The following is a 9,818-nucleotide window of genomic DNA, read 5'->3' as shown; positions in this document are numbered from 1 at the left end:
CATCTTTCTATATCCTGCAACTTTAATGAATTTATTCAGTTTTTTTGGTAGCTTTTCTATAGACATCATCATGTCACCTGTAAATACTTACTTTTTCCTTTCCAACTTAGATAACTTTTACTTCTTGCCTAATGGCTGTGGCCCAAGTCAATCACACAGCTGGTTAGGTGTGAAAGCTGAGATTCAAACCTTTTTTTTTTTGCCTGCACTGTGTGGCTTGTTAAGATTTTAGTTCCCTGAGCAAGGACTGAACCTATGCCCCCTGCAGTAGAAGCTCAGAGTCCTAACCATTGCATCAACAGGAATTCCCTCAAAACCCACTTCTTCCTCAGATTCTACTGCCCTTATGCAAATAGAGACACTATGTCTACTTTGCTATTTAGGCCCTGGGCAGGGTTGAGAGCTGAAGGTCTCTTACTTTGGACTGGCCAAAGGATGGGGAGCCAAGTCCCTGGTCTGCTTCCCCCTCCCTAGTAGGATCACACCAACTCCCACCTATAGTAGGCATGTCTAGTATAAACACTTGCTGGGGCCCACACTGGGCTGAGCACTGAGGGATACTGGAAGCTTAACAGTGAACAGTTAACGAAGCTTAACCTGGACCATTCTCTGGAGGTCTGTGTATACTCTAAGGTGCTGAGCATGAAGAACATTCAGGCCCCTGTCAAATCTAACCGCTTTAGTCCACATGCCTCACACCAAACTCAGGACACCAGAGCTACTGGAGCAGGGAGCAAACATGGTAGGACTCCCTGGCTTTGAGTGTCATTTAATAACCAACTCAATGACGATGTGCAATCCTCTTAATATTTTAAAATTTTTATAATTTTGGCCATGCCTCAAGGTACATGGGATCTTAGTTTCCCGACCAGGGATGGAACCTGTGCCCCCTGCAGTGGAAACGTGGGAGTCTTGACCACTGGACCACCAGGGAAGTCTCTTTTTTTTAATACTTCATGATTGTGGTAAACAGCAGGTCTCATTTTGATACCAGTGCATCTCAAACCTTTCCCTGCTGTTGGTTAATTTCTCTTGAACAAAGACAACAGGATTCAGGTCCAGAGCCTTCAGCAGGTAATGGTATAGGATTACAATTTATAATATCATTTCTCTTTTGTTTTCATCGCTTTTTGTTTATATTCACTTATTTCTGTATTTAGGTTTTGTTTATGGCTAGTGGTAACAGTACTCAGTAGTTTCTGGTAGCACATTAGGGTCAAAGATAATACCATGAGTTTGAGGATTAAGTCACAGGGTTAGGAGTTAGTTTCAATCATGAGTCTGCCACAGCTCTGGAAAAATAACAAAATTTTTCCTTTGTAAAATGGACATGCTGGCTTAAAGACGCTCCTCTGCCCCCAAATAAGGATATAAACATTACCATGTGTCCAATGCACCCTATAGTATGAAGGGAAGGTCCAAGTACCAAAACTTAACAGCAAAACAGATAAACACAATGTAACAACAAAGATGGTTGTTTCATCTCCTGGTTTATTAACTAGCCATAGGCCACATCAGTGACAGAGGCAGTCTCACTCTTGTAACATTAGTTTTAAAAGTATGATTTCAACCCACCTATAGACACTGACATACTCCTTTCCAAATGATTCTGTATTTTCAAGGTTACTGAAAGGAAATGGCAACCCACTCCAGTATTCTTGCCTGAGAAATTCCACAGACAGAGGAGCCTTGTGGGCTCCAATCCATGGAGTCACAAAAGAGTCCCACTTGACTTAGCAAGGGAATAGTTAAGGACAGTGTGAAATGTTATCAGTTGCGGGAAGCTGGGTGAACCTTTACACAGAATGTCTCTATTATTGTTCCCATTTCCTCTGAGACTACAATTACTTAAAACTGAATTAAAAAATACATGTCACTCATGGAAATAGAGAATAAATCTTTTAGTTCAAATTTTAAAACGAAAATCTGCAAGTTACCCTAGTCAGGAGAACCGTGAAGCCCAGTGAAAAAGGCTTATTTCCGTCTAAAGTTCCTTACCAACTCCGGCAGTGATAAACACGACATGGCACGTCTCTCTGCTCTCCCCAACTCCTAGACCAGGGAGGCTCTCAATGAGCCGTCTGCTCACAGCGACCATGTGAGAGAGAGGACCCCGATTTTGTGAAAACCCAGGGAGAGAACGCTGCAAATAATTTACTTCCATCACTCTGCGTTTGAGGCTCACACGCACCAACTGCACATTCCCTGGCCAGCATTCTGCGGGGGCCGGGAGCCCGGTCGGGACCTGGGGGGTCTGAGTTTCATCTCGCGACCTCCGACGGCAGCAGAGAGTCAGCCTGGCTCAGGGCGAGCTGGTCCTTCTTCTCCTTCTGCAAGACCTGGTCCTCCCACAGCGCCTGGTCCACCTGGTCATCGGTGAGCACCACGGGCTTGTACTTCTCGTCGAAGAGCCGCTCATTGGCCTCCGAGTGCAGCTGGTGGGGCCCGACGATGCGCAGGTGAGCCGGCAAGTGCAGGAACTCGTCGTCGTTGATGTCGCAGTCGCACATCCGGGCCTCCAGCACCCACCAGCGGCCCACGAAGCCCACATCCAGAATCCGGTCCGGGAAGTCCGTCCAGCGGGGCTGCAGGTAGCGACAGCGAGCCTGGTAGAGGCTAGCCTGGGCGTCGAAGGGCGCCTCGTACACCAGCGAGCAGAGGCCCAGGCTCACGTGGCGCAGGCAGCCGCGACCCCGCAGCCAGAGCAACCGCTGCACGAACGCCTCCGAGTCGCGGTTGCGAGTGGCGGGCGCCAGCAGCAGAAGGGTCCCCGACGCGTCGAGGAGCGCCTCCTCGAAGTCTGCCTCGCTCGGTGCCAGGGAGCAACAGGCCGCCGCGCCACCCAGCAGCCCCAAGTACACGGCCGCCTTCCCGGGCCGGGCCCGCGCCGCCGCCGCCGCGTCCTTGCAGGCCTCGGCGTAATCTTGGAGCAACGAGCGGGCCCAAGCGCCTGAGGGGAGAAAAGAGCACTGAGAGCCGCCCGGCTGCTGGCGCCACCCACCCCGCCGCCTCCCGCCGCTACTCACCCAACCGCGCCCACACGCCGGGCTTTGCGGCTACAGCCTCAACCGCCTCTCTGCGGCTTCGGGACCAAAATCTCTTCAAAGCGGCAACCGCCATTGTCTTCCGGCTGGGCGTCAGGCTCCGAAGAGAAACACTAGGCATACAAAACAGAAGGCCCGGAAAGTCTCTTCTGCGCAAGCGTCAACATCACCGGAAGTCGTCCCCCCGTCGGAAACAGATAGCAGACGGACCGACGCCGGATGTTGCTGTCAGATCTGAGTGGGGTCATCTGCGGCGGGTAGGCGGGTCGCGCAGGCGCAGAGAGTCCGGGCCCCGCCGATTGAGATCGCCTCAGGTAAGGGGGGGCGTGGGTACACCTGTGGGGCAGGAGAGGCGAGTTCACGTTCCGGTGGGTGCGGTAGCCGCCAGGCCGGGCTTGGGGTTGAGGCTGGCGTCCAGGAGGGGCGCCGACTGGTGTCGAGAGCGAGTCTGATTGGCCTCTGTCCTCAGAGGGATGCAGTGACGACCCTGAGGGACCATGGCAGCGGCTGATGAGCTGGCCTTCCACGGTGAGTGCAACCGCGACCTGGCCCGAATCCTGTTCCCTCCACTGGCCGAAACCTCCCATCGAGGTTCCAACTCAGATCTAACCTGAACCTCAGTCAGCTGTGAGCAACCACCCAGACGTGAAACCCTTAGTCTCTCAGTCGTGTCCAGCTCTTTGCGACCCCATGGACTGTAGCCGGCCAGGCTCCTCTGTCCATGAGTTTCTCTCGGCAAGAATACTGGAGTGGGTTGACACTTCCTCCTCAGGGGATCTTACCAATCCAAGTATCAAACCCAGGTCTCCTGCACTGGCACCGCTCCTACCCTAAACTCAGACCACAAATCTGAGCCTCTGCCCCATCCCTGAGCCAGCCTTCATTGTGGTCTTATGTTAGGAAGGAGGGGACACGCCTCCTTCTCACTCACCACAGTTGAGGAAACTCAGGGCTGGAGGAAACACCGAGGTGGGGATGGTTACTCTTGGCTCCCAGATGTCGTTCAGTCACTAAGTCATGCCCGACTCTTTGTGACCCCATGGACTGCAGCACGCCAGTCTCCCCAGACAAGCTGTGGGCGAAATGAAGTTGCCTCGACTCCCAAATACACCTGTGTCCCATATTCCTTCTCGACAGAGTTCGAGGAAGCTACTAATCTGCTGGCCCAGACCCCAAATGAGACCACCACCAGAAGTGATCAGCTGAGCCCTAAGGGGCACGTGGCTGTGGCCATGGACTCAGGCGGCAGTTATGGCGCTGAGGATGAGGTAGAGGAGAATGACAAGACCGTGGTGAGTCCCAGAAGTCCCTGTGCCCTGCCTCTGTCTTGTCCCTCCTACCCTCCCTCCGGCATGCCCCCCACCCCCACCCCTGCATCCCCAGCACTGAAAGTCTGCACTGTGCAGCTCCTACAGGAGGAGAAGCAGCAGCCTGGTTTCTGGACCTTTGGCTACTATCAGAGCTTCTTCGATGTGGACACCTCACAGGTCAGCCCCGGAAAGCTGGTGGGATGGGGTCCAGCCACTATTCACTGAGAACTTACTATGCACCAGGCCCTGGGCCAGTGCTGGCAATAGGCACTTGGGAGAACAGCTCCCACCCAGGCTGGTAGACATGACTGTGTGCACTGCATGGATGTGGACTGAGTGGGACTCTTGGGAACACAGGTAATGCACGTGACATGGTAGACAGGGAAAGGCCCCCTGGAGAAGGCAACAGATTTGCTGAGACTTAGACAAGCAGGTAGACTTAGAGTGGAGGGAAGCATAAGTATGTTCCAGGCATGGGGAACAGCATAGGCAGGGGACCAGAGGTGAGAGAAGGCAACCACTACTGCGGAGGCTGCCTCTCACTCAGTCTGGAGAGTGAGGTGGGGGCCAGGCAGAGAGGCCAGATCACTAAGGGTCTCATGAGCTATACTAAGGAGTTTGGGTTTTATCCTAAAGGTGCTGGGGAGTCATGGAAGGGTTCAGAGCAGGAAAGGACTGAATAACATGAAATTGGAGGCCAGGGTGGGAGATGGTAATAAGCCCAGGTTGTGGAATAGGGAACACGTTGGCAGAGATGGGGGAAGGAGATTACCTAGGACTTGTTGACAGTTCTTACTGGGGGCAGGAGGCAGTGGAGAGCAGGGGAGTCCAGGGCAGCCAAGCAGAGAGGAGGGGGAAGCTAAGAAAAAGATGGCAGGCCCTGAAGCGTCCTTCAGAGTGAGGGGACACTGGGATATCGAGTAGGGGCTGCCCAGGGCAAGGGGCTCCAGGCCACAAGAGAGAAATAAGAGCAGGAGAGAGGAGGTGGGAGGTCAGCAGGGAAGGAACCCCTAAGGAGAGTGACCCTCTTTCCTTTGTGGGTAGTGAGGAGCCCCAGATGGGCTTCTGTCCTAGATCTTGGCCTTGCCCCCCAGGTCCTGGACCGGATCAAAGGCTCGCTGCTGCCCAGACCCGGCCATAACTTTGTACGGCACCACCTGCGGAATCGGCCAGACCTGTATGGTGAGTGAGGTTGTGCATTCAGTTCATTCGATTATTGATGCAACACATGTTGACAGAGGGCCAGGCCCCTGTATACAGCTGAGCACAAGGCAGAGTCACTCAGGTAGAATTGAAACGTACGCTCTGTTCATGCAGACAGGGCCAAGCAAGGCTGCAGAGGGCTGCGGGGCTGGGAAGAGAAGCAGAGGGTTAAGAGGGTGGGAGCTGCTATGTTGTGTGGGTTGCTCAGGGAAGGCCCCTCTGAGGAGGGTGAGGGAATGAGCCTTGTTGGTGTCGGGGTTGAGGGTGGCGAGACCCAGGGGAAGAATATCACAGAAGAGGCATGTGGCAGAAACAGGCTTGCACTGCAGGGCAGCACTATCATTGCACTGGAACAAGCTGCCAGCAGGCCCCAGAGGTGACCAGTCAGATCACATGGGCCTCCTATGCTTTGGTGAGAAGAGATCTTAGCTAAGTGTCCTTGGGTGCTGCAGGCCCTCTAGGGGGCAAGGGCAGAAGCTGGAGGACCAGGGAGGAGTTGCGTGTGGGATCATGGGCCTGGCCTGGGGTGGGTAGAGAGTGAGGGTTAGATTCTGGCAAATGTGGAAGATGGAGCCAACAGGGTGTGCTGACACACTTGACATGGGGTGGAAGGAGAGGGGACAAGGATGCTTCCCACCTTTTGCCTGGACTATGAGAAAGCGGGAACTTCCCTGGTGGCTCAGATGGTAAAGAATCTGCCTGCAATGCAGGAGACTAGGGTTCGATCCCTGGGTTGGGAAGATCCCCTGGAGAAGGGAATGGCAACCCACTCCAGTATTTTCACTGGAGAATTCCATGGACAGAAGTGTGGCAACTACAGTCCATGGGGTTGCAGAGTTGGACACGACTGAGTGTCCAGAAAGAGGGAAATGGGAAAGGGCGAGAAGATTCTAAGGGAAAGAGTGAGCATGCTAGGTGGAATGGAACATTGAATAGGAGCCCCAGGTTCAGGGCAGAGGCCCAGACTTGGGACACTGGGGGTTGTGGGCGCAGAGGTGGCAGAAGGCCCTGAGGTTGGACGAGCTCACAAAAGGGGTGAATGAACACAGAGGAGGTTTGAGAACTGGCCTGGGTGGGCCCCTCATTGTTAAAGAGCTCAGGGAGTCAAAGAGGCTGAGGAGTTGCCAGTGAGATGAGACAAAAGCAAGAGCGTAAAATCCTGGGAACCACATTGAGAGTGTTTCCAGATGGAGGGGGATCAGCTGTGTCAAAGGCCATTGAAAGGCCAAGAGAGATGAGGATGAAAGCGGGATTCAGCTGCTAGTCTGTCACCAGTGTGACACCGTATCAAGGGAGCGGTGGGGGTGGAGGCAGCCCAGAGCTTGGAAGGACGCTGGGACTGGATGGGGCAGGTCACTAGTCCTGGGAGCTCCCACCCTGGAGCCCTGACCGTGCTCCACCCACAGGCCCTTTCTGGATCTGTGCCACGCTGGCCTTCGTCTTGGCCATCACTGGCAACCTGACCCTGGTGCTGGCCCAGAGGAGGGACCCGTCCATCCACTACAGCCCCCAGTTCCACAAAGGCAAGTGAAGTGGGCAAGGCCTTGGAGCTGGCAGGGCTGGGGGTGCCATGGGGCCTGGGAGTGATAACCCAATTGGCCTGCAGTGACCGTGGCCAGCATCACCATCTACTGCTACGCGTGGCTGGTGCCTCTGGCGCTGTGGGGCTTCCTGCGGTGGCGCAAGGGTGTCCGGGAGCGCATGGGGCTTTACACCTTCCTGGAGACCGTGTGCATCTACGGCTACTCCCTCTTTGTCTTCATCCCCACTGTGGTGAGTGGGGCCCAGGGATGGGTGGGTCCCAGGCGCCACAGGGACGACCTGCTAGCCAGCTGCCTGTATCACTCCCAGGTCCTGTGGCTCATCCCTGTCCCGTGGCTGCAGTGGCTCTTCGGGGCCCTGGCCCTAGCCCTGTCGGCTGCTGGCCTGGTGTTTACCCTCTGGCCCATTGTCCGCGAGGACACCCGGTTGGCAGCTGGGGTGCTGCTCTCTGTGGTGGTGCTACTCCACGCTCTCCTGGCCATGGGCTGCAAGGTACTGGGCTGGGGTGGTCATAGGCTGGGCTCAGGGCGGGGACTTGGCTCGCTGGCTCCGATGCTGACCCAGGGCTCTTGGATCAGTTTTATTTCTTCCAGCCGCTGCCTCCAGAGCCCATGGCATCTCCCCACCATGAGACCTCTCAGCCTCCAGCCACAATGTTGCCACCCACCCTGCCAAGGTCCCTGGCAGCCTCGGAAGGCTGAGCCCGCAGGTGAGGAACTGTCCCCAGCTGTGGTTGGGGGAGGGTCTCCAGCTCCAGCTGCCCCCCCCCCCAAGGTTAGAAGCCACAGGGCCACTTCTCAGTTTCTCTCTTTCAGGCCCAAGGGATGGTGACTGAAGGCTCCCCTGAAACCTCGAGATCATTTCGCTACTTTCCAGACTTTTCTTACAAAGCAAACACTTTTATTTTCTATGCAAAGGTGATTCAGAGAATTTATATAAAGGCGGGAGAGGGGCAGAACAGGGAGCTTCCAGGGCGGCCATCGCCCCCGGGGGCCACCCCAGCCTGGGCCGCACCTGCTCTTCCTGGGGCACCCCGAGAGCGGGCCTTGAGCTGAGCCTGAACTCCGCCACATCCGAGTCTGGGGTTGTTAGAAACGGGGGAGCAGAATTAGAAGAAAACTGCCTGTGCTGAAACATATATTTCCGTGGGGTTTATTTATTTATTATTTTTTCCTTTTCTTTCCTTTTTTTTGGAGAGGTCCCTGCAAGGCCCCTTCCCAGGCTGGGGAGGGACCAGAATGACATCAGAGTAGGAGGGACGGGAGCATCTACAAATACTGAAGGGGGTACACAGGCCTAACGTTAGCTACAAGGAAAAAGGACGCCTTCCACGACAGACCCTTGAGGTTTCTGCGTCTGCCCCAAGCGGCTGACGCTGACCCTTCCCTCCAGGCCCAGGGCCCACAGGCCCCCTGTTCTAGCTCTGGGCGCAGGTGGGGGCGGGGCCTGCAGGGGCTCAGGGACAGGACAGCAGCAAGAGGCAGGGGCTGAGGACGGAGGCCTTCCCGACAGCCGGGTGGGTTGTACATTCAAGTGTGAGGTGAACCCTTTGGTGGGCGGGGGCCGAGGGGCTCCCTGGGCTCTGGAGGCCCGGCCCCACCCCATCCTGAAGACTCGGCAGGGCCGCCCCTCGCCATTGAGCCTCTGAGCTGGGGAGAGGGGCTGCTGGCTCGGCCCGGCCGGCCTGATTTCTCAGAGGGTCTGTGGATTGACACTGGTTCTTTTCATAAAAAAATAAAATTAAAAAAAGCAGCATGTCACGCCTGTGGTGACCAAGGCCTGGTAGTTGAAGGGGAGGCCCCTCCAGGAAGGGGCCAGGACTACCTTCCCTGCCGGAGACAGGCAGGAGACCGGCCCGAGAGACGGCGGGGCGGCCACTGCCCCTCTCCCTCCCCACCAGGCCTGCAGCTGTCAGGCCCGGACATGCCTGTTACAGAAGATGTCAAACCCAGGTCGGGGTGGAGAGGGCCGGGGGGTGGAGGGGGGGCACAGAGCTCCCACGACATGATCGTGTGTAAAATATGGCAGCGACACGCGCTTGGGGCCAAGATGTGGGTGGGCAGTGGGGTGGGGGCGGCAGCGGCGGCGGCAACGTCGTGTAAAAAAGTGTTCAAGTTCCCGTAGCAAAGAGGGCTGTGGCCAGGTGTGTGGGTTTCTCCAGTACAGGGGTGAAAGCCGCCCAGGGGAGGGGTGGGGGGCAGGGTCTTCATTTGGTTTCCTGGTGCTGTCAGTCCATTCCACGCCGCAGGGGCCTAGCTCCCATAGTGCATGGTGTTGGTCGGGATGGACATGGGTGAGGCCATGGAGATGGCGGGGCCGCCCATGGTGAACTGGCTGTTGACCGCATAGTGGGCACTGGAGCTGCCGCCACTGCTGCCCTGGGCACCGGAGGACCCTGTGGGGCAGGGGGTGGGCACTAAGGGGCCGCCTCTGTCCCCCTGCCCGCCCGGACCCATGGCAGAGTCAGAGAGAAAGAGCATAGGCGAGAGGGCAGGCGGGCGCCCAGGCACACGCACACCCGCGGGGCCCTGCGACCCGCGCCCACCATTACCTTGGACAATCCCCGTGCTCATTATGGAGCCCATCCGGGAGTGGGTGTGATTGACAATCCCCGTGTTGGCTGCACAGCAGGAGAAAGGAAGGAAGGAAAGGAGATGGCGTCACCGCCCCCAGCCTGCCCGGCCCACGTGCCCAGCGTGGTGGGCGCTCACACTCGGGT

At 56.4% G+C, this 9,818-nt stretch overlaps 3 protein-coding genes across 16 annotated transcripts in view; 1 reads left to right on the top strand and 2 right to left on the bottom strand.

Annotated features, from left to right (window-relative positions):
- Nucleotides 1-1,471: 1,471 nt before the first annotated feature.
- Nucleotides 1,472-3,139, bottom strand: TIMM29 (translocase of inner mitochondrial membrane 29). The gene is made up of 2 exons (XM_081498339.1): nucleotides 3,027-3,139; nucleotides 1,472-2,950 (listed from the first exon to the last, which is right to left on the bottom strand). Exons 1-2 carry the CDS (start codon nucleotides 3,118-3,120, stop codon nucleotides 2,262-2,264), a joined length of 783 nt encoding a protein of 260 aa, XP_081354465.1. The 5' UTR covers nucleotides 3,121-3,139; the 3' UTR covers nucleotides 1,472-2,261.
- A 135-nt stretch (nucleotides 3,140-3,274) lies between these two features.
- Nucleotides 3,275-8,859, top strand: YIPF2 (Yip1 domain family member 2). Of its 6 annotated transcripts, none has more exons than XR_014056137.1 (10): nucleotides 3,275-3,358; nucleotides 3,514-3,572; nucleotides 4,182-4,336; nucleotides 4,451-4,531; nucleotides 5,449-5,536; nucleotides 6,964-7,084; nucleotides 7,164-7,330; nucleotides 7,409-7,591; nucleotides 7,693-7,808; nucleotides 7,915-8,859. XR_014056137.1 is itself a non-coding variant. In XM_081498335.1 (10 exons), the coding sequence occupies exons 2-9, from the start codon at nucleotides 3,542-3,544 to the stop codon at nucleotides 7,798-7,800; spliced, it is 930 nt and encodes a 309-aa protein (XP_081354461.1). In that variant the 5' UTR covers nucleotides 3,275-3,358; nucleotides 3,514-3,541; the 3' UTR covers nucleotides 7,801-7,808; nucleotides 7,915-8,859. The 6 variants fall into 6 exon arrangements, 4 of the variants coding, with proteins under 4 accessions (XP_081354461.1, XP_081354460.1, XP_081354463.1 ...); XR_014056136.1 differs by having other exon boundaries at nucleotides 7,678-7,808; XM_081498335.1 differs by having other exon boundaries at nucleotides 6,964-7,080.
- CARM1 (coactivator associated arginine methyltransferase 1) overlaps nucleotides 7,978-9,818 on the bottom strand; it is a 42,128-nt gene continuing 40,287 nt past the window's right edge. For 3 of the 9 annotated variants that reach the window (XM_081498290.1, XM_081498297.1, XM_081498294.1), the window contains 2 exons: nucleotides 9,651-9,719; nucleotides 7,978-9,494 (listed from right to left, as the gene is read on the bottom strand). In XM_081498290.1, coding sequence (XP_081354416.1) covers nucleotides 9,352-9,494; nucleotides 9,651-9,719 — 212 coding nt within the window. In that variant the 3' untranslated portion in view covers nucleotides 7,978-9,351. Of the gene's footprint in view, nucleotides 9,720-9,818 lie in introns of all 9 variants that reach the window. The other 6 variants (XM_081498289.1, XM_081498295.1, XM_081498293.1 and 3 more) reach the window with 3 other exon arrangements.

Source organism: Giraffa tippelskirchi, chromosome 6 (assembly GCF_054371585.1).
Source record: "Giraffa tippelskirchi isolate mGirTip1 chromosome 6, T2T-mGirTip1v1.2.pri, whole genome shotgun sequence".
NCBI lineage: Eukaryota > Metazoa > Chordata > Mammalia > Artiodactyla > Giraffidae > Giraffa > Giraffa tippelskirchi.
This window is presented reverse-complemented; position numbering and strand designations above follow the sequence as displayed.

Excerpts from the sequence above, each read along its gene's own strand:
- YIPF2 (XM_081498334.1), top strand. The coding sequence starts at position 3,542 with ATGGCAGCGGCTGATGAGCTGGCCTTCCACG. Across the intron at positions 3,573-4,181 it reads TGATGAGCTGGCCTTCCACG|AGTTCGAGGAAGCTACTAAT; the intron begins GTGAGTGCAACC and ends CCTTCTCGACAG. Across the intron at positions 5,537-6,963 it reads GAATCGGCCAGACCTGTATG|GCCCTTTCTGGATCTGTGCC; the intron begins GTGAGTGAGGTT and ends CTCCACCCACAG.
- TIMM29 (XM_081498339.1), bottom strand. The coding sequence starts at position 3,120 with ATGGCGGTTGCCGCTTTGAAGAGATTTTGGTCCCGAAGCCGCAGAGAG. Across the intron at positions 2,951-3,026 it reads CGGCGTGTGGGCGCGGTTGG|GCGCTTGGGCCCGCTCGTTG; the intron begins GTGAGTAGCGGC and ends TTCTCCCCTCAG.